At 33.6% G+C, this 24,065-nt stretch overlaps 2 protein-coding genes across 2 annotated transcripts; both read right to left on the bottom strand.

Annotated features, from left to right (window-relative positions):
• Positions 1 to 267: 267 nt before the first annotated feature.
• LOC140174692 (uncharacterized) lies at positions 268 to 1,847 on the bottom strand. The gene is made up of 4 exons (XM_072200184.1): positions 1,478 to 1,847; positions 796 to 1,356; positions 417 to 635; positions 268 to 356 (listed from the first exon to the last, which is right to left on the bottom strand). The coding sequence occupies exons 1-4, from the start codon at positions 1,845 to 1,847 to the stop codon at positions 268 to 270; spliced, it is 1,239 nt and encodes a 412-aa protein (XP_072056285.1).
• Positions 1,848 to 6,186: 4,339 nt separating this feature from the next.
• On the bottom strand, positions 6,187 to 16,331 carry LOC140174691 (replication protein A 70 kDa DNA-binding subunit C-like). Its single transcript, XM_072200183.1, has 9 exons — positions 16,182 to 16,331; positions 15,800 to 16,067; positions 15,617 to 15,689; positions 15,399 to 15,511; positions 15,225 to 15,309; positions 7,194 to 7,323; positions 6,897 to 7,097; positions 6,463 to 6,609; positions 6,187 to 6,357 (listed from the first exon to the last, which is right to left on the bottom strand). The coding sequence occupies exons 1-9, from the start codon at positions 16,329 to 16,331 to the stop codon at positions 6,187 to 6,189; spliced, it is 1,338 nt and encodes a 445-aa protein (XP_072056284.1).
• Between the last annotated feature and the right edge of the window lie 7,734 nt (positions 16,332 to 24,065).

Genomic DNA, 24,065 nt, shown 5'->3' with positions numbered 1-24,065 from the left:
ACTCGTCCTGACTCATCGTTAGATCTACGTTTAACGATAATTAATAAATATTAGCACCATAATATCATTTCTGTACTGTGTGCGTGCGTGTGTGCCTGCCTGTCAGATAATAAATTTATGATGAACAAAATTCTTACCGGGATATTGCAGCTCATGTCTTCTGCGATAAACAATATCATCAAACAAATAAGCCCAAATTTGTTCCCAAACTGACAAAGGTCTTTCCATGGAACCAGATAACAACAACATCACAAAAAGCCTCCTTAGCTATGCAGCTGACGCTAATTCGGTGACTTTCTTAATAGCAGAAACATACTCCTTATCATCTATCAAGAATCCCATGGCAGAACATGCCTCTTGAAATGTATCATAAGTAACACCATTCACGGTTCTTATACTTCAAAAACTGGTACAACCTCTCTGCACATTCAAAAGCATCCGCATGTAGAAAAGTTCACCAGATGAGGGATAAGCAAAACTCAATCTTCCAATTGAGAATCTCCTCTGTCTTGGCTTCCACTCCCTGCTATTCGAACAATAGACAAATTTGCCTGGATATTCAACATATGTTAAAGACCGCCCCTCCGGGAACCACTTGTTGGCCATCATCCAACCCGTAAACATCGTCAGCAAATCTTTGTTGCACAAATAAACATGAGTAATGATATCAACATTATCGAATACAACATGTTGCTAGTTCGGCAAGTGAAAAGTCAACCTCTGTACCGCCGGCCATCTATGATGAATATCATAAGCAAAAATTTCTCCACATGGATTCAGACGGTGATAAATAACGACAATCGTAATACTGTTTGATCTCATCAACCACCTGAGAAGATTCACCAATATCATATGTTTCTCCAACAGTTGCAGTCACCCAATCCGGACCCTTATTGACATACTTAAAAAGATACTTAATGACGTTTGACTTGTTACAGAACTCAAGATTTATATGAGCTTGATATTTCATTAACAGCAATGGATTATAGGGCACAACAAATCTGTTATCAATATCAACATCGTTGATCTTCACTGTCACACCCGTATTACGACGTCTATATATTGGATAGCCATCCTCATCAAAGCTCGTTTGGTCAACGAATCTTTTTGAATAAAATTTTGAGCACTTACCATCTTTCATGCAAGGAGAACTCAGTCTAAGTCGACCGTAGGGACCATGGAAAATGTACTTGGTTATGACATTATAAAGAGATGGAAATTTATGGGGATTGGGTAGCTCGGCATAGATGAATTCATCAATAATTTCAACACTTTGTAAGTTGCTTTCTACGTTAAGCCAAAGTAACATGTGTGCATGCGGTAGACCTCTTTTTTGGAACTCAATAGTATACATACCTAAAAATACAAAAACATCCTAAAGATGCCAAACAACTACATGTCCGAAGACAACAGACAGAAATTGAGATGCTAAGCAAGAAAAGAACATACCTGCATTAAGTGGACCAAAAAAACACACCTTCCTTGAGATTGCTAACGAGGCACTTCAACTTGGCATGAAAGACACGACAAGAGATATCAGGACGATCAGTGATGGGAATTCGGTCTCGCTCTGTGAATCGCTGAAATTCAGGCCAATTTGGATTACATGTAATAGTGAGGAATAAATATGGATAGCCAAAATGTTTATAAATTGCCATGACATCCTGACAACGGTTAAACATATAACGTCTACCACCAGTGAAGGAAGAAAGCAAAATGATTCGTGTCCCAATTGAAGAAGCTTCATCATCGCCACGACGCATAGCCTCCTCTATTCCTTGAAGGACTTCTCCTCTAATTGTACTTTGCTTCATTCTAATCTCATACAACCTTTGGGACTCAATCATGGTGAAACAATTAACAACAAATTGCTGAAATAACCGCCTACACTTGTGAATAATTCTATCTTCGTGCTCCCTAATCTGGAGACAAAAACATATGAATTCCCTGAGGGAAACCCCTTTTTCTCCTTCCAGGAACATATCCAGCTTGTTCACCTCGATAACCAATGTTCAGCTGGTAACCATCCTCGTTATATGAAAACAACAAAGGATACTGTAAGGGCCAATACAGAGCATGAGTTTCATAAATACGTTGCAACTGACCACCAGTAGATCAAACAATAATGTCACGACCATGATCCGACGAATCAAAATCTCCAACAATCAAAGCAGCAACTTCATCACAAGAGGGAGCACTATAAATTCTTCGATCAACCTTCCTTTACGAATACAACTTCAAAGAGAAAATCTCAGATGGATGACACTGATAGAATTCTTTGACTCTTCGAAATGACTGTGCTATGACATTATGAGAATCGATCATTTGCAACAACTCACCTATCAATTCTTTATCTATCTCAGATGTTTGCCTGAAACAAATATACATTAACCACAAAAATATATTTAAAAACTACACATAATACAATTGTCATATATTTTGATATATCATTATTAGCAAAAAATGACCAATAACACATTAAAACGGGAACAAAATATACTATAACTATCATATCACAGCTATAAACCTGTTTTCCAATACAAATAATACTAAAACATCAGAAAAATACAATAAAAAGAATGAACAACAAAATTTCAAACACACATACCCAAAGATTAACTGCCTATGCATTATCTCATGCTGAGTGTCGTATATATATATAAGTGTGCAAATTTAGGCTTTTGACCAGCATCTGGGAGCAAACTTCTAATCCGATGATAATTTTGACCACTTATTATAAACTGCGGTGGACCCCTCCCATCATTCACTGAATCCAATACCTTACCGCCAAGAGACGTGAAGGCAAACATACTATTATAAGATCAAATATTTTTTTGGAAGTACAAACTCTTGCTATCATGTCCGTTAATCAAATTATATAACAGATCTGGGAGCTTTCAGAGATAAGGTAATTGAATTTTTCCTTTTGAGCAACAAACAGTAAAAATAGGACGATTAACTATAGAGTCTCTTTCAACACGTTCTAATAACCAGAAACATGCGCCATAAAATGAACATTCATAGTTAGGATCACCAACATCAAGGCAACCTGGAAAAGATAAGGTCGAAAAAAATATGCACAACAACAAAAGAATTTCATCTCAATTATATGGCATGAAACAGATTCAACATAAAATGAATAAACCATTAGCATACAGATATAATATAGACTAAATACTTGACTCCTTTAAATTTTGTCAAAAAAATATATCACAAAACACTACTTCTATTTTACACTGACTGAATAATATCTCATCACAGAAGCACAATGGAATCTTTTAGCACTACGTAAATAAGAATAATATTTTACTATTCTTGAATAATAAATGATTTAAGAAAGAGAACTTACCTTGTATCTCACTTTGCAAGAACAGAGGATGATCAATAACAGAATCAACTTGACTGAATGAATTTATCGAAGGATCATATATTTTTGATTGGTCTATATCATCCATTTTTATTTAAAAAAACACACATTTATGTAAATATATATTCGACAACGAAATATAAAAAAAATTAATGATAAAATAAGAAATCAATTAATTATCTAATAATCAGCATCCAAATTGAACATTAAAAATGTAATAAACTATGAAAACCAACGAAAATTAAACATTGATTTATCAACTAACTAAATATAAATAAAGCTAAATGCACATTTAAGAACAGTTTGATTTTTGTTAACATTAGAATAGACTTTGTTTCATTATTTTAATCACTCATACTAACTATCAAGGTTTAAATTAAATAATCTAAATTATTATTAGAATCATTTTGTATTTTTTTAGACTTTAATGACTCAATTGGTCAAATAGAATTTTGTAAATTTTTAACCAAGTGCCTATATTTTTTTTACTTTAATTGAGTCATTCCACAATTTTTTTTCTTAATTGGCTGTCAAGGCTTTCTTTTTCTTTTAATTGAATCCATGCACCATATTCTTTGTTGTAAACATCTCCTTATAGAATTGACCAAATTACTATCAAGAGAGGCATAATTGAAAAAATTTTAAAAAAATTGACAGACAGAACTAAAAGAAAAAATATTTATATGGAACTTAAAAAATTTCCAAAAATTAGAGGAACCGACAGAATAATTAAATTTTTTTAAGATACAACTATTGATTATGACATCAAATTAAGAAAGTTTCAACAAATTAATTAACTAATTACGTGAATCCAATCACATAACCAAAAAAACTCTTCATATTGTCCAAGATAAGAATAAACACTAATTAAATAATTTAATAATCTCTATTACCTGTGTATGTTTGAAACAACTATATAAATTAAACCTATCTACTGATCTAAATGATTCCATAAAGAATTTTATAATGGCATTAATTATTTCAACCACATAAGATAACTGGTCAGGCTTACGCTAGCTAATCTAATTACCTTCAGTAACTGTGCTTTTTGAATCAATTATTAACTATTTTAATCTCTTTCAGCCATGTAAACAACAACAACAAAACAATTTCACGATTATGTTAGCTAATTTAATAACAACTTATCACAATTTAGGATTATTATAATTATTTTAAATGATATTTAGAATTATTATATCATGTTTGATTTTACAAATATTAATTGAGTTGTCAAATTAAAAAGAGACCAAGTACAGAAGTCTCGTGATATGTTTAATTAGGAATTCTATGCGTTACTAAGGGTCCATTTACGAAACTCCAAAACCTACTTTTTTTAGCTTTTGACTTATAAAAAGTTACATTAATAGTGTTTGGTATAATTTTTTAAATAAACTTTTAACTTTTTAAAAAGTTATTTAGGAGCTTTTGAAGAAGTTAAGAAATGTAACTTCTCCTATTTTCAAAAGCTATTTTATCACTCCTATTTAATGCACAGCTTTAAAACAAGGACTTCTATAATAACTTTCCGAACACAAAATAATTTATTTAAAAGTTGTTATTAATAAAAGTCCTTATATTTTAAACTCTTTTTTTAAAAGAACTTATTTAAGAAGTTTAGCCAAACTGGCCCTAATAGTTAAAGTAAACCTTTTAGGTGTAACAGTGTAAAAAAACAATAATAAATCAGTAAACCAATCTGTTATTAGATATAAATCAAAAGAACTTAAAATATAATTTAACAAAAACAAAATTGGACAGGGATAAAATACTTAAAGATAATATTATACCTGACAAAACAAGATTTGAACTCTGATTAACATTTTGGGACACCTCAACTAAATTTTCTAAAAAATAAAAATAAACAAAAACATTGGAAACATATAAAACAAACAGATAAATTATTAGAAACACAAAGATTAACTACAAAAATATAGGTAGAGCAATAAAAATTACCCAAATAATCATTCAAAGAGAGAGTAGGCATCGATGAATCGAGGACCTCTAAAACATTACAAAACGAAAATAAATTACAAAGACTCCCATAGATATCAAATCAGTGAAAATTGGAGCAAAAAACACTAAAAATATCACGAAGGTCAATTCAGTACTGACCTCTTGCATTTCGATGGTGACTTTGTGTTCGCTTTCTTTTCAAAGAATTTTGCCTATATTCTCTAGCACGAACAGAATTATGAGACAACTTTGTTACTCGTACTAAACAAAACAAGAGGTTGAAACATAAATCGCAAGAACTACCCCTAATTCATTGCCAAAAACACATCCACATTGTTAAGTTATAAGCAATAAGTAAAAAAAAGGGAGGAATGAAAAAATAAAATGTTATAATCAACACCAATAACTAATTGATATGAAAAGATAAAGTTGTACAACAATAAACAAATAAAAATAAGAACTGCTGCATTTCATTAAAATATTGATAGTGATATACAAAATTAAATATGGCCATATCTCCTATAATAAGGAGGATTTCAACATCTGACTACATATCCTAGTATGTAACCTAAACAGTCTACGACATTGAAAATATGTCCAATCCCTAGCAAAGTCACCATTACAAAAGAAGGAGTTGAGAATAGACCTAGTTGGCAGATGACCCGAGCCAACACAAAAAGGAAAAACCCCCTATATATGACAATCCTATTTGTTGGACGCAATCCGAAAAAGTCAAATCAAAATACCATCCAGTCAACATGATTACATTTCGATGTATTTGGAATCACAAGCCTTCCTAAACACTTAGAGATATACTATATAAAATACCTACACCTAGACACAACAGCTCAATTTCACACCTTAAATCAAACTCCATTAACCTTGGCAATCTTGGACCCACGCCCATTTGCATCAATAGCCTCCTCTTCAAATTGGGGATTCAAATTCCTCTTGCCTTTGGAGGTGACAACATGATTTTTATGAATAAGCTTCTCTCCATATTGGGAAGGTGCATCAAGAACGTGGGACAACACCTCCTATGACAAAGAAATTAACAAAAGCTATTAAACTCACTCAAGAATGCAAAATCCATTTAGAAACAGCACACATAGGAAGGAGAAAAAAATATTATATAACAGTACCTGAGTTTCTTTTTCTGGTGAGCTAAGCAATATATCCAGTTCAGCAGAAAGATCATCACTAACAGTATCATTGCTGGGTGTTTTCTCATCTTTTCCATCTTCACCATTAATTAAGGCAACAAACTCAGTCCCTCCAAAAATAGCAGGCTATTTTTCAGCCAAAAAATCTATAAGAACTGGGGATTTAAATAAAATCCTAGAACACTCAGAGCAACTTTGGCACATTTGATAAAAGTCTTTGATGACTCCTTCTTAATACCAATATCTCCTTTTCCACAGGGAACATATGTATCTAAATCAGCCTCTTATTCATATGTCATAAGAGTTTAAAAATAGTTAAGACCATAACAAAAATTCATCACAGCACAATAAAAACAAATAAGAAATTAATCATCAATTTACACAATCTAAAAATAATTATATGTATATGTAACCTTTTTTAGAGTAGACTCATCATCAGCATCATAATCGAGAAGTTCAAACATGGCAATAATGGTGGGATCATCACATATTCTCCTAACTACGAAAGTGCCATAAAATGTATCATGTGCGACACCTTTGGTATCAACCTTCAGCAGTAACTTCTTTCCAATGAGCCATTGGAATATGGGAGGATAAGTATCCCCATATATAAGCTATTTTTAAAGTAATACATAAGAAATACACATTTTGAATAAAACATATCACATCCTATAAAGTGCACAACACACAAAAGAAAACTAAGAACATACAATTGTATCTATTTGAACCTCAATAAACAAGTCACAACATGATTTCTTAAGCAAATAAGATGCCTCACAATCAAAGAGAAGGAAAATACCCTCCCCACTATGATCTTCAAGTGTTATTTTAGTTTTAAATCTGCAGAGAGAAAAAAAAAAGAACACAATGATTCGGAATAAATAATACCAAGAAATATTATTTTTATAAACAATCCACAAGACAAAATGAAAAGACATTTTGAACAAAATTTCTTACCTTGGAGTCACATTAGTTATGTGCTTCAAACAAAAATCACAGTAATATGCACCATTTTGAGGATAGATACCCTTTTCACTGGTGTGATTTTTCAACCCACAAACTAACTAGCAAGTGCATCGAGTCGTACCAAGTAATACCTCAGGTGAGCGAAGGTCGATCCCACGAGGATTGATGGATTAAGCAACAATGGTTAAGTGATTTACTTAGTTAGACAAGCAGAAAATAGTGTTTGAGTGTTCAAAAGCATTAAACGGTAATTCAGAGAATCAAAAAGCAAGCAATAAATTGAGGTGAAAATAATATGAAGAAGGCAGTTAAGGCTTCAGAGTTATCTATTTTCCAGATTGACTTTTCTTATTAATTTATTTTAATCATGCAAGATTTAATTCATGGCAAACTATATGTGACTAGACCCTAGTTCCTTAGACCTTTCTAGTCTCCTCTAAAATTCATCAACCGCCAATTTCTTGGTCACTTAATTCCAATTAGAGGGTGAAGTTCAATTCTAGTTTATATGCCACAGAAATCCTAATTACCTAAATATAAGAGGATTATATGTCACGTATCCCGTTAAATCTAGATAATTAGAAATTTAGAAGAATATGTTTTCAAACTGTTGTTCAAGTAAAGAGCTTTTCCAAGTTATCCAAGAACTCAACAATTTAAATGCAAATTCACTAAAGATGCTCAAGTAAAGAGCATTTCCAAGTATGGATTGACGGTGATTGACGGTGATTAACAACTATTAGTTGTTTGATTGCTTAGATTAGGCATTTTAGTTTTAATTTTATTTAAATTTTACTGTAGTATTTTCGAAAAAAAATTAATTAGCACTAATATTTTTCTTAATTTCTGAAATTAAGTTTGGTGTCTCCTAGTTAGTCATATTTTAATTTTCTTATTTAATTTACATAATAATTTTGAAAATTTTTAGTATTAATTTTTCTAGTAATTTTCGAATTTTAGTGGTTGTTTGTTATATTCAATATTTTTATCTCTTTATTTAGTTACCTCACTGGGAATTCTCTACACTCTGACGTAGAGAGTTCCATCTTTTCTTGTTTTCTGTCTGTTTATGTGTAGGAACAGAGACAAAGAACATCTCTTAGACTTTGATCCTGAACTTGAAAAAACTTTCAGTCGGCATTTACAACAAGCAGACTTTACAAGGCTGCATAATCTATTATGGATCCTAACGATGCTGCTAATGCCAATGTCGCAAATCCGAATGGGAATGAGCAACAAAGGAGAGTGCTTGGCTCTTACTTCACTCCTACTACAGATCTTTATGGAAAAAGCATTGTGGTGTCTCCTATAGCTGCAAACAACTTTGAGTTGAAGCCATAATTGGTCACCCTGGTGTAACAAAACTGCCAGTATCATGGTCTTCCCCACGAAGACCCAAATCAATTTATTTCTAATTTTCTATAGATTTGTGATACCGTGAAGACAAATAGAGTGAACCCAAAGGTGTACAAACTCATGCTCTTCCCGTTTGCTCTGAGGGATGGAGCAAACCTATGACTAGATTCTCAACCCAAGGAGAGTTTGGATACTTGGGACAAAGTTGTTACTGAGTTTCTTACTAAATTTTTCCCACCAAAGAAGCTGACTAAGCTTAGGGTGGAGGTTCAGACCTTCAGGCAGAAGGATGGTAAAACTCTTTATAAAGCTTGGGAGAGATACAAGCTTCTGACTAGGCAATATCCTCCGGACATGTTCTCCAAGTGGACCTAGCTAGATATATTTTATGAAGGTTTGGGTGAAATGTCCAAGATGTGCTTAGATAATTCTGCTGGTGGTACACTGCACAAGAAGAAGACACCGGAGGAGACTATTGAGCTTATTGAATTGGCTGCTAGCAACTAATATTTATACTCATCTAACAGGAATCCTGTGAACTCTGAGGCTCCTCAGAAAAAGGGTGTTATGGAAGTAGAAGCTCTAAATGTTATTCTTGCTCAGAATAAGCTTATGTCTCAGCAAATAAGTCTACTTACTCAACACACAGGTGGCATGTAAGTCTCAGCTATCAACACTCAAAATCTACCTCAAGAGATCTCCTATGACATGACAGGTAATTTTGTGCAAAATGATAATTATGATTATGCTCAATCCTCTTCTGAACAGGTCAATTACATGGGGAGTAGTCCTAGAAATCTCAATAATGACCCATATTCTAAGACATACAATCAGGGGTAGAGAAATCACCCAAATTTTGGGTGGAGGGACCAACCTCAGAGACCTCAAAATTTTAATGATAATTCTCAGGGCAACTTCCAACAGAACAATTACAATAACTGCCAATTTCAGTCTCAGCAACAACAACCACCTCAGCAGACAAACTCTAAACCCCAAGAAGATTCTAATTGGGAGATGATGAGGAGTTTTATGCAGGAAACCAGAGCCTCCATTAGAAATTTGGAAGTGTAAATGGGCCAACTGAGCAAGCAAATACCTGAGAGGTCTGCAAGTACATTTCCAGGTGATACAGTGGTGAACCCAAGAGAAGACTGCAAGGTTATTCAATTGAGAAGTGGTAGAGTAGCTGGCTTCGAGACCAAGGTCAATGAAGAGTTAGTTGAAAAAGAAGCTCCAGATGAGAAGAAGGAAGAAGTAGAGCGCGCCCCTCCTAAGCGTGCAGACAACCCATTCCCTGATTCTCTTGACACTTATCCCACATTGCCAAAGGCTCCTGAATACAAGCTAAAAATGCCATATCCTCAGAGGCTTCAGAAGGATTCTAAAGAAAAGCAGTTTTCTAAATTTTTAGATGTCTTCAAGAAGCTACAGATCAATATTCCTTTTGCAGAGGCTCTTGAGCAAATGCCTCTCTATGCTAAATTTATGAAAGAATTATTGACCCACAAGAGGAATTGGAAGGAACAAGAAATAGTGGTGTTAACCAAGGAATGCAGTGCCATTATTCAACACAACCTTCCTGAGAAGATGCCAGATCCAGGGAGCTTTGTCATTCCTTGCACCATTGGAGATGTCACCATTCAGAGAGCTTTATGTGATCTTGGAGCTAGCATCAATCTAATGCCACTTTCAGTGATAAAAAGCTTCAAATTGAGGAGGTAAAACCCACTCGTATTTCTCTTCAACTTGCTGATCTTTCTATTAAATTACCTGTGGGTATTGTTGAGGATTTACTTGTTAAAGTAGGACCATTTATTTTTTCTGTTGATTTTATTATATTAGACATGGAAGAGGAGGTAAAATCCTCTATTATACTTGGTAGACCCTTTTTAGCTATAGGTAGAGCTCTGATTGATGTGCAAAAGGGTGAATTAACCCTGAGGGTCAATGAAGAACAGGTGGTCCTTAATGTGTTTGAAGCCCTCAAGCACCCTAATAATTCTGAAGGGTGTATGAAAATAGATGTTATTGAACCACTTGTTCAAGAGGTACTGAAAGTTGAGGTACTTGATGACATTTTGGATCCTATTTCTGAGTATGAATTAGTGGAAGTTGATGATTCACCACCCTAGAAGACTATGGTTCACACACCTAAAGCAGAGGAGGAAGCCCCCAAGCTTGAGCTCAAACCTTTACCTCCTTCTCTGAAATATGTGTTCTTGGGTAAAAATGATTCATATTCAGTGATTATTAGCTCTTCCCTGAAGCTTGAAGAGGAAAAGGCGCTTATTTCAGTGCTCAGGAGCCATAAAATAGCTCTTAGGTGGACCATTAGTGACTTGAAGGGGATTAGTCCAACCAAGTGTATGCACAAGATCCTCCTTGAAGATGATGCTAAATCAGTTGTGCAACCACAAAGGAGACTCAATCCAACCATGAAAGAGGTGGTCCAAAAAGAAGTAATAAAATTATGAGAAGCAGGTATTATTTACCCTATTTCTAACAGTCCTTGGGTAAGTCCTGTGCAGGTAGTTCCCAAGAAAGGAGGGATGACAGTGATCAAGAATGAAAAGAATGAGCTTATTCCTACAAGGACAGTCACAGGATGAAGAATGTGTATGGACTAAAGGAGGCTCAACACTGCTACAAGAAAGGATTACTTCCCCTTACCTTTCATTGATCAGATGCTTGAGAGGTTAGATGGTCATGCTTTTTATTATTTTCTAGATGGATATTCTGGATATAATCAAATTTCAATGGACCCTCAAAATCAAGAGAAGACAGCATTCACATGCCCTTTTGGAGTGTTTGCCTACAGGAGAATGTCATTTGGACTCTGTAATGCTCCAGCAACCTTTTAGAGGTGTATGCTTTCAATTTTTTCTGATATGGTTGAAAAATTCATTGAGGTATTTATGGATTACTTTTCTATTTTTGGTAATTCTTTTGAATCCTGCCTTAAGCATTTATCTCTTGTCTTGAAACGGTGTCAATAATCAAACCTTGTTTTAAATTGGGAAAAATGTCATTTCATGGTTACAGAAGGTATTGTTCTTGGACATCGGATTTCAAGTAAGGGGATTGAGGTTGACAGAGCAAAGGTGGAGATAATTGAAAAATTACCACCACCAGCTAATGTTAAGGCAGTCAGGAGTTTCTTGGGTCATGCAGGATTTTATAGAATATTTATAAAGGATTTTTCTAAAATTGCTAAACCATTAAGCAACTTATTGGTTGTTGATGCTCCGTTTGTCTTTGATTCTGATTGCCTACATACGTTTGAAACTCTAAAAGCAAACCTTACCTCTGCTCCCATTATAGCTCCCCCTGACTGGGATCTACCATTTGAGTTGATGTGTGATGCTAGTGACTTTGCTATAGGAGCTGTTTTAGGACAGAGGCATAGTAAGCTTATACATGTCATTTACTATGCTAGCCGTGTGTTAAATGAGGCCCAAAAGAATTACACAACTATAGAAAAAGAATTATTAGCCATTATGTATGCTGCTGATAAGTTTAGGTCCTATTTAATGGGTTCTAAGGTTATTGTTTATACTGATCATGCTGCTTTGAAGTACCTTCTAACCAAACAAGATTCTAAACCAAGATTAATCAGATGGGTGTTACTCCTTCAGGAGTTTGATATTGAGATAAAAGACAGGAAAGGGTCAGAAAATCAAGTAGCTGACCATCTCTCCAGAATTGAGCCTGAAGCAGGAGTACAACCACCTACAGCTGTGATTGAGACGTTTCCAGATGAGCAATTATTTCTCATTCAACAGGCTCCATGGTTTGCAGACATTTCCAATTACAAAGCCATGAATTATATTCCAAGGGAGTACAATAGGCAACAAGTAAAGAAGCTATTGACTGATGCAAAGTATTACATTTGGGAAGAACCATACCTTTTTAAAAGGTGCTCAGATGGTATAATCCGGAGATGTGTCCCAGATAAAGAAACACAACAGATTCCTTGGCACTCTCATGATTCTGATTATGGAGGCCACTTTGGTGGTGAAAGGACAACTACAAAGGTCCTTCAGAGCGGGTTTTACTGGCCGACTCTCTTTAGAGATTCAAGAGAATTTGTGAAGCACTGTGACAGATGTGAAAAAGCCACGAATCTCCCTGTCAATCATGAAATGCCACAGCAGGGGATTCTTGAGGTTGAGTTGTTTGATGTGTGGGGTATCAATATCATGGGACATTTCCCACCCTCACATTCAAACAAATATATTCTAGTGGCAGATGACTATGTGTCCAAGTGGGTGAAAGCTGTGGCTCTACCCACCAATGATGCCAAGGTGGTAATGAGCTTTCTTCAGAGATATATCTTCAGCCGGTTTGGTGTCCCAAGGACACTCAATAGTGATGGAGGAAGCCACTTCTGTAATAGATAGTTGGACTCACTTCTGCATAGATATGGAGTCCATCATAAAGTGGCAACCCTTATCACTCTCAGACAAGTGGACAAGTTGAAGTTTCCAACAGGAAACTCAAGAGGATTCTACATAAGACCGTTAGTGTTTCAAGAAAGGACTAGTCTAGGAAGCTTGATGATGCTATCTGGGCATACCAGATAGCGTACAAGACTCCCATTGGCATGTTCCCTTACCAGTTGGTCTATGGTAAAGCCTGTCACTTGCCAGTTGAGGTGGAGCATAAAGCTTACTGGGCAGTCAGGTATCTAAATCTTGATTCAGAAGCTGCAGGAATTAAGCAAATGCTTCAGTTGAATGAGCTTGATGAATTCAGATACTCAGCCTATGAGAATGCCAAGATCTATAAGGAGAGAACCAAGTTATTGCAATACAAGAAGATTGCCATCAGAGTCTTTGAGCCAAGACAGAGAGTGCTTCTGTATAATTCAAGGCTCAAATTCTTCCCCGAGAAGCTGAAATCTCGGTGGTCAGGACCATTTGTTGTTACCAGAGCTTCACCATATGGTCATGTGGAAATATAATAAGAAAATTCTGATAGGAAATTTATAGTGAATAGCCAGAGGTTGAAGTACTATCTTGCAGGTGAGATCGATCGCCAGAGGTCTGCTCATCTGCTGAATTAGCAGAACTGACTGTTAAGCTAGTGACGTTAAAGAAGTGCTTGTCGGGAGGCAACCCAATAATTTCGTATCCTTAGTTATTTTTCGTAGTAGGAGCTTTCTTATTTATTTGATTTTTATTGAGTCTTCACTGTTTTTCCTTCGTTTTACGTGTGTTCTGATCATGCAGCTATTTGAGAACAGAACCGAGCACTCCGAAAAAAAAAGCAGAAGAAGAAGAAAAAGAAGAAGAAAAAGAAGAAGAAAATTCAGCAAAGAGATAGGCCGGAGTGGTGCTGGAAGCGTGCCTTGCACACAAGCAAGACCACGCGTACGCGTCCATGATGCGTGCACGTCACTTGCGCATTTGCCAGATCACGCGTAAGCGTCCCTGACGCGTATGCGTGACCCTGGAAATCAGCATAAATAGGTGTTTGGCCAGCGAGTTGTGATGGCTTGGGGTTGGAATTGTGCTAAACGCACAATCTACATCACGCGTACGCGTCCCTGACGCGTACGTGTCACTTTCACTTTGCCCCCATCCACGCGTGCGCGTACCTGACATGCACGCGTCGTCTGTCTATCTAGCCCACATGCGCATCAACCCGAGAGTTGTGCGTGCGCGGAGCTGCCTTCGCGCGATTCGCACAAAACTGAAAGCACGCGAACGCGTCCCAGACGCTTACGCGTCTCTTGAACTTTATGCGAACCACGCGTGCGCGTGTTTGACGCGCACGCGTCGATCGCGCCGCATTACTTACCCAGTGCGCCGCCCTATTTTCATTCTCTCTCCCTCCCAAATCCTAATTCTCTCTCGTTCTTTTCCCCTTTTATTCTTCTTTTATCATACTAATTGCTTTTATGTCCCTTTCTGTTTTCAGTTTTTCTTTGCTTGAGGACAAGCAAACCTTTAAGTTTGGTATTGATACTTCGTTTATGGCTACATACATGCAGAATACCACCAACCTCCATCCTCAATAATACCTCGGATTGTACCAAAAATGATAAAAGAACCCTCCTATGCAATGGGCATTTCAAAATTTGTTAACAATATGAATGAAAAGACAGATCTGAAAATTATTCTTTGATTTTCTTTTTCAATTCATTTGTGTATAAAATAACATAAACACAACTAACTCAAAAAAAGACAACCTCATTGTTATCTTGAAGCTCTTCAATAGTGCATTTTCTAGTTAAACGCATGAAATCATCTTTCAAGGAGACAACTTTACCCTCATTTGTAATAAACAGTGGCTGGGTACCATTGACACCTTGCTCAATCATACTAAAAAAATGATGGCAGACACTTGTACTTGTTACTCCAGATTAGTTGTAAATAGAGAATACAATAAAAATTAACAAAATAAACCATGCTAACCTCTGCCTGAATTCAACAATTTCAGGAAGATCAGGATTAAATAACATTTGAGTCGCATACATCACATTTTGAAGACCTACTTGACCTACACAGCAATACAGAAAAAGTTTAGCAAAGTTTATTGGAGACAACACCTACAGTAGCAATGAGATGTACAGAAACCAAACAATGTACCCCTAAAGAACTTGACTTTTGCAAGTTGAATGACAACAACAGGCTGCTTCACATACCCAGAGGTAAGGAAATGATTTACTTGATTAACTAGTCCCCAAATAATGCACATCGCACTGTAAGATTGAAACTCAAAATATGACAAAGAATGAAACAGAAGATAAGGAAAAAAAGGATTAAAAGATAAAGAGAAACCACGAGAAATGACTCAATCAACATACTCTTTTGAAGTTAATTCCAGCACAATTATTTTCACAATTTTCCCCTCTTTTGCATATTCTTTCTCTTCTCCCACTGAAGTTAAAAGATCAATGACATTTATTCCAAATAAACATAACCTATTAAATATTCAAACGATTTGTTAAAAAAACTTGAATAACAGAATAGCAAGAAGAGATACACACCAACTAAAAAATCATAATCTTGGGTCATGTTCAGCAGCTCAGAAAAAGAAAATATGTTAAAACAAGTCTTAGGGATAACATCTTCATCAACAGTTACAACAGTGGTTCGGTGAAGGAAAACCAATTTGAATTCATGAGAAGTTGCTCTATAACTACCATGATTTGACACAACAGTAAAGTATGTCATTCTATAAACTTGACCTTCAACTATATGATCCCTAAACCTATTAAGGAGTGGTTTCTTAATTGTAGCTTGAATTTTTTCACACTGAAAATCCAACAAAAGAACAAAATCAGATTAGTGAAACACATAATTTAAAGTTGAAAACTTAAAAAACAACAACTAACACCATATTTAAAAGAGAAGCTAATAGGGGCTAACATGATCATCAAGGAGAATCATCTCCATTGAGTTAGGAACCTCATGGTTACCAAAAGAGGGTACAACCCAAAGCCTTAGAACCCTAACTTTCAGCCTCCAAGCCTTTCTAAAAGGATGCATCTTGGAAATCATATCAAATAGAGGAGGCATTGCAGAAAAAAGAAAGGAGATAAACAGAGTTGATGAAATAGATAAAAATGTAAACAAAAAAAATTCTAAAATAGACAGAGTTTAGGAGGAAATAGAACACAGCAGAATGTTTGTGCATTGAATGTAGTTCACCAACCATCCTTTTATAGAAAAAATCCAACACACAAGGTTCACCTTTTTGAATTCAAATTGAGGATGGAAATGGAGGGAAAACAAAATCTCAGTCTATATGCATCTCCATTCAATGGCATAGAAACAACTAATCATAGGAGAAAAATCTGAACCAACACAAAAACAGGAAAAAAAAAGGTGAAACTTTCAAGAAATCAACAAATAGGGACCAAAAATTGAGATATCACACCATACCTACTACAGTGCACCTACATGTCATTATACCATAGGGAAGACAGTCATCAACTACCCCAAACAATGATTCTACTCATAGCAATGAGAGTTGGTAAATGTGTTAGGTAGGGATACATTCAAAACAGCAGATGAATCGGAAAAAAAGTATAGACAAACATCAATAAAAATCTGTCAGTCACATCAACATTCATGAAATGAATGAGATTAAAACCTCATACCTTGATAATGATTCCCAAATTTCCAATAAAGTATAGCACAACCTTATTATGTGTGCAGAACACATTTTCATGGGAGACCAGCTGCTGGATAGTTTTTTCTTTGGATAAAGAGATATGCTAGTTAGGCAAACAATACCATGAAGCCATTTTACTAGCACAAGGCCATTCTTTTCTCGATGAACCTCTTAAGTTCAGGTCAAAGAGCTGTATGTTCATCCAATAGCTGAAATATAAAATAATTTTCCCCAAACAACAAAAAAATGTAATGCAATTCAGTTGAACATAAAAAATAAATAAATGACCAACATGATATACATCAATTTTTGTCAATCACATCACCACTGATAGAATAGATTAGGTACAAAACCCATTTCTTGATAATGATTCACACAACCCACATGCAACCACCAATTCACTTTAGGTAAACTTAATGGATTTGTTGAACATACCTAAAAAAACAAAGATTCATCAATGAGATTATTGAATCAGAACTGAAATCAGAATGCAAGACTTGAACAGGAAGGAATAGAATTGGGAATGCAAAACTTGAATGGGAGTGGCACAAGCATATTTCTTTATCAAAGAAGCAAACAAATTCATGACAATCAGCTCTACTTCTTTGCATGAGGTGAAATATACAGTAATTTTTGCATAATCAATAAAGGATTGAAATGCAACTGAGTTGACTAACAAAAGGTTTCATCAATATGCAAATAAATCACCAAGAAGCTATCAATCAATTCCTATCAATCACATCACCACTCATCAAATAGATTACATAGAAGAAAATTCTCTAGTAACACAAACAGTAGAGTCATACCATCTTATTGTGAGAAAGTCACTTCCTTTCTGAATGACATCTTAAATTCAAGACAAAGACCTCCATGTCTTTTCAAGAGCTGAAATATAAAATAATTTTTACATAAAAAATAAAAAAATGAGAATACAATTGAGTTGAATAACCAAATCTTTCATTTAATGACCAAGAAGTTATGAATCAATTTCTATCAATCACATCACCACTGACCAAATAGATTAGATAGAAAGCCCATACCTTGATAGGGATTCCCATATTTTCAATGAACAATGTATGGCAGAACATCATTACCTATGCAGAAGACATCTTCAAGGGAAGATAACCTACTCCAGGTATCTCTCTTTGTAGGAGGGAATTCCTAGTTAGACAAAAACTTATTTTACATAAACAATAAAAAAATGGAATGCAATTGAGTGTTTCATAAAAAATAAAGATATATTTAAAATAATTTTTCCACAAACAACAAAAAATGTAATGCAATTCCGTTGAACTTAAAAAATAAATAAATGATCAAAAGGCTATACATCAATTTTTGTCAATCACATCACCATTGATAGAATAGATTAGGTACGAAACCCACTCCTTGATAATGATTCACACAACCCACATGCAACCACCAATTCACTTTAGGTAAACTTAATGGATTTGTTGAACATACTTAAAAAAAACAAAGATTCATCAATGGGATTATTGAATCAGAACTAAAATCAGAATGTAAGACTTGAACAGAAAAGAATGGAATTGGAAATGTAAAACTTGAATGGGAGTGGCACAAGCATATTCCTTTATCAAAGAAGGAAACAAATTCATGACAATCAGCTCTACTTCTTTGCAAGAGGTGAAATATACAGTAATTTTTGCATAACCAATAAAGGATTGAAATGCAACTGAGTTGACTAACAAAAAGTTTCATCAATATGCAAATAAATCACCAAGAAGCAATCAATCAATTTTTATCAATCACATCACCACTCATCAAATAGATTACATAGAAGAGAATTTTCTAGTAACACAAACAGTGGAGTGATGCCATCTTATTGTGAGAAAGCCACTTTCTTTCTGAATGACATCTTAAATTTAGGACAAAGACCCATGTCTTTTCAAGAGCTGAAATATAAAATAATTTTTACATAAAAAATGAGAATGCAATTGAGTTGAATAACCAAATCTTTCATTTAATGACCAAGAAGCTATGAATCAATTCCTATCAATCATATCACCATTGACCAAATAGATTATATAGAAAGCCCATACTTTGATAGGGATTCTAACATTTTCAGTGAACAATAATGGCAGAACATCATTACCTATGCAAAAGACATCTTCAAGGGAAGATAACCTACTCCAGGTATCTCTCTTTGTAGGAGGGGATTCCTAGTTAGACAAAAAGTTATTTTATATAAACTATAAAAAAATGGAATGCAATTGAGTGCTTCATAAAAAAATAAAAATAGATTCATGAAAACTCAATGGATTCATGAAATTTGAGTATTACATTCAATGGGTCTACTTTCAATATAATTATTTGAGTCCTTCATAAAATTTGACATCAAACATAAATAACAGAACATGATTCTGAATACAGAAAATAGTATAAAAACTCAATGGATTTATTGAATATACACAAAGTAAAAAATTAAAAATAGATTCATCAGTTTTCAAAGAATCTGAAAGAAACTTCCAAAGAATGTAACCAAGAACATGAACCCAGAAACAAACCAAGTCAGATAAGAGAACATGACTCTGAATGCAGAAAAAATTATAAATTGCTACATTCAGCCCAAATAATTCAAAGGGATTAGTGAATGATAGTGGAAATTCGAATGCAAAACTTGAATAGGAGATAATGAAATTGGGAATGCAAAACTTGAATAGGAGAAGCTGGGTCTATAAACTGACTTTGATGAAAAAACTCTGTCAATCACATCACCATGGAGAAAGTAGATTAGGTAGAAACCTCATACCTAGAAAATGATTCACAAAACCAGACCCATGATCCATAAATATAAGAAAAGGTAAGTAAGAAGACAATCTTTATAATCATTATAAAATCCCAAAAATTGATGAAATACACAAATCATGCAACAAACAATTCAACAGCTAGCAAAAGGAGAAATGATAATCATACCAACAAAATCTAAATAACGAAATGAAGAAAAAGAAACAGATTCATAGACCATACTCAAAATTAACAGCAGCTTCCAAAAAATATAACCAAGAACATAAACCCAGAAACAAACCAAGTCACATAGACACAATTTGCAAATTATAAATTTTACGAACCCTAGACAATAAGATCTGGCTTAACCGTCGAACAGATACGAAAAATTATCACAATTTACACAATTAGGAATTTCACAAACCCTAGACAATAAAATCTGGGTTAACCGTGGAACAGATACCAAAATTGATCACAAGGATGTACACAATGAAGGAAAAGAAAAAGGATGAAGAGGAAAATAGGTTTGGATACACCTGATTGATTGATCAGAGTTCTTGAATTTGAGACCCCAATAGAAAATCAGTAACCTGGATGAATGGCGACTAACTAAACTCCCAAGAAAACAGAGCTCGTACACAGAGTTTCATAGGGCAGACGAAGCGAAGCTAGGAGAAGAAAGCAAAGCTCCTAGGGTTCCAACTAATCATTACCTGTTCAAACAAATCCATCAAGAAGGCAGGTTGCGTAGCGATTCGGTGAAAAGGAAGGCAGCTTGCGTGAGCGAGAAGGTGAAAGGGATAGCTGACGGCGGAATGACACAGGAGCACATGCACCCCTGAAGATGAGAAGCCATGCTAGAGGAGATGCCACCGTTGAGGAGAGCCTCCACCTGGGACTGTAGCCGGCGTGGAATGCGGGGAGGTCTCCACCTCGGAGATAAAACCACGGCTATCTATTGTTATATAGATTAAGTTAAAATAAAGTATAAATTTAATGAGTTGAAATGATTTAGTGCAAATGGATAGTACAAGTGTATATGAAGTTGGGTTGTCTTAATTTTGATTTGAACTTAAACTAGTGAATTGTCCCGTGAGATGTACAGGTATGATAAGTTTAATAAAAATCATTTATTATGAAAGTGTTTTTATGTTAATAATATATGTATGAGTGTTCTATAATAATTTGGATCGTTTAGTAAGATTGACCACAATTTTAGAACTCTAATTTTTATTCTGTAATTTTGATTTTCGTAAACAATTTTAATATCCTTTAGCAAGTTGAAAAATGAAGCTATTGTTTAAAATAAAATAAAAAAGATAATGAAAGAAAATATAATTAAGCTAATTTGGTGATGGTGTTGAAAGAGTTATTTTGGTGTGGTAAAATAAATTAAAGGAGGACAATATTTATAATGTGAACAACCATCATGACTTTCACAAAAAAATTAATAATAATGAAGAAGAACATAAAGATAATTATGATATACAATTAAGATGATTAGCTGAAAGAAAATTATGATAGATCATTAAAATTATGAGTAATGATATTGTACATAAAAAAATCAGGTAGAAAATGTATGAATTTAAGTGACACATGTAACTAAATATGAAAGTAAAAAAATAATTATGTGAATAGTAAAGTAGATAAAGAACTGAGTACTATGTACTGTTATAAAATGGTGAAAAAAAACAAAAATGTATAATTCAAAAAAGTTTTAACTATCAAGTGGGATACAAATTCATTAAAATAAATTAGTATAAAATAAGTGTCAAAATATTGATTGAGCTATTTTATGTATAAAATGAATGAGAAGTCACTGAAACGAATTCAATACTTTGAAATAACAACGAAATATATAATTGTGATCAATACTACAACAATTATATACTACGTGAAAGTGTTAAATTGTGTTTAAGAGTATAAATTTGAGTTATCATAGCAAATTCAATATTAATGGATATATGGTTTGGGTGTATTGAGTTATAATAACTCGCTTTATGTTTAGGCATATAGGATGATACATCTATACAAATAGTTATGTATTTATTGAAAAAATCTAGTAGAAACATATTATGAGGATTATATGATTTTTTAATAGTATATAAATTACCGTTACATATGATATAAGAAAAATTTTAAAGCTGATTACATGAGTATGATTTAGTTCAAAATTTTATCTATTTATTAGAGTCATCTGATAATTAGAATGCATCAATTTCGTAGTAAAAATTTGGATACCATATAAGAATACAACGAAAGCTATGTATAAAGCTATGTATAATGAGCATGATAATTAGACTACTGTATTCAAATAAATATATCCATTACATATATAAATAGAAAAAATAATGAGAAATAAAAATAAATAAACTACATAATGAATAACCAAAAGGATCTATAGTGTTTGATGGAAAAGAAAATTCTAATAAATACTAAATACTTAAAACTTTTAAATTCATTGATTTCTCATCATCAAGAGGAACGTCAAATTTGACCTTGTTTTCTTTGACTATGCCATGTTGAAGACAAAATCTGCGCTATCTCTTGGTAAGAAAAACTTCTGATGATGTAGAGCCCTTCCAACGAAGTCCTATTATGAAAGAAGGTCCAACTTTTTGACGTACATTGACATAAGAAATCAATAAATCTCATTTGATTTTGTATATTGTATGCAAATTGAATATAAGAGGGAAAGAGGTTAAGACCTTTTGGCAAATTGGAAATAAATTTTCGATAACAACAATGAGGTTCTGCTTTTTCTGCATGAACAGCTACATACCAAACAAAGATGCATATGCATATAACAATAATATTTCAAATATTACCAAAATTAGAAGATATACATTAGATTAAATAATAAAGAACATACATAACTCGTCATCGCAAAGCATTACGAATCTGTGATTGAAGCAGATTTCTTACAAAGCTTCGTGCCTCTGCCGATAATGGGGTGTGTCTCAAAAAAAGTGAACGGAGGAGACCAATAGGAACTAAAGAAGAAGAGAATAAGTGAACAGAGAAAAAAAAAGAATAGAGAGAATTTTTTTAATTTTGATGAGGAAGAAAAAAAAACTGAAAACAGAGAATGGAGAAATCCCTTTTTTAATTTTGAATTTGAATTCAAAATTACAAAAATTGAAATTTCGGAAAAATGTGCACATATGAAGCAAGCTTAAAAATAGGATAGAAAAACTTGACATGGTCATGAAATAATAGTTTCATGTAAGAGTGGTATGGTAATAAGAGTCATAATGAGTGAAGAGTGAAAAACATTGATATCTTGATAAAGAGCAATGCTAGGGAGCCAGCAATTTTGGTGATTGTTAGCCATCAACTAGCCATCAATAATGATTTGATAGTGTGAGATTAGTGTAAAATTTCATCCAATGGCTCACCTTCTTCTGCTGGTTATATGCTGGCCAAAATTCAATAAAACTGCTGGCCCCCTAGACTTTTCCCTTGATAAAAACTCATAATGAATATAAGGGATGACACGTTGAAATTTCACTATTGGAATAACCTTCTTTTCAAGGTATGTTATAGGATAATGATTAAGTTTATTTTTAAGATTTTTATTTGATTTTAAATTCAGTAAAATTACACTATTTTTGAATTACATTAAAATTAGGTCTAAATGGTTGAAGTCTAAGTTTTAATAAACTTTGTCAAAAAATTATGATGCATTTATATATAAAAAATATATATATTTATTACCGAGAAATTGATATTTACATTTAAATTTAAAATTGTCTATAAATTCTAATTTCATATTTCTTTGATTTATTTTTTAATTCAACACGTGTGATTAAAAATAAATAATAAACTTATAATTAATATAACATAATATTAAAATTAATTTAAAATATATACATTTTTAGTTCTCTAAACATATATAAGTCGGATGAAACTGAATTTATCTTAATTCATACCTAACTTTAAATAATGATTAGGTCTATAATCTTTACTCAATTTTAGACTCAATAAAATCACACAAAAATTAATTTTTAAAATATTTAGATTTAGACCGAATGTTTGGATCCGACCGAATTATGTACAATAGATTATTTTAGTTTTTAGTTTATGATTTTGTTGTTGTTGCAATTTTACTATAATATAATGGAAGTCTCTTTTCCCAAAATAAATACTTGTTAGTTTTATTTCTTATTGGCTAAATGTTCTGTTATTAAAGAAATTCAAAATCTAATCAAATGGATATATAGTTTGTGGAAAATAAGATCCGATAAGCTAAACAGAAACGATAGGCATAAGAATTAAGAAGTGACTTGGCACTTAGCATCCAAAACACTACTACTCTTGACGGTTCAGCATTTTGCAGTCACAGTCATGTTCCCGCTACTACATAACTAAAACAACAACAACAATAATTAAAA

Source organism: Arachis hypogaea, chromosome 8 (assembly GCF_003086295.3).
Source record: "Arachis hypogaea cultivar Tifrunner chromosome 8, arahy.Tifrunner.gnm2.J5K5, whole genome shotgun sequence".
Lineage (NCBI taxonomy): Eukaryota > Viridiplantae > Streptophyta > Magnoliopsida > Fabales > Fabaceae > Arachis > Arachis hypogaea.
Note: the sequence above shows the minus strand (reverse complement) of the source record. Positions and strands in the feature narration are given on the sequence as shown.

What these genes read in the sequence shown, in the direction of transcription:
- LOC140174692 (XM_072200184.1), bottom strand. Translation starts at nt 1,847, where the DNA reads ATGATTGAGTCCCAAAGGTTGTATGAGATTAGAATGAAGCAAAGTACA. An exon ending in CAAACAGTATTACGATTGTC is followed by an intron (nt 636 to 795) that starts GTTATTTATCAC and finishes TGTGCAACAAAG; the next exon opens with ATTTGCTGACGATGTTTACG. An exon ending in GCTTTTGAATGTGCAGAGAG is followed by an intron (nt 357 to 416) that starts GTTGTACCAGTT and finishes ATACATTTCAAG; the next exon opens with AGGCATGTTCTGCCATGGGA.
- LOC140174691 (XM_072200183.1), bottom strand. Translation starts at nt 16,331, where the DNA reads ATGCCTCCTCTATTTGATATGATTTCCAAGATGCATCCTTTTAGAAAG. An exon ending in TGATTCTCCTTGATGATCAT is followed by an intron (nt 16,068 to 16,181) that starts GTTAGCCCCTAT and finishes TTGGATTTTCAG; the next exon opens with TGTGAAAAAATTCAAGCTAC. An exon ending in ATGAGTCTACTCTAAAAAAG is followed by an intron (nt 6,610 to 6,896) that starts GTTACATATACA and finishes GCTGAAAAATAG; the next exon opens with CCTGCTATTTTTGGAGGGAC.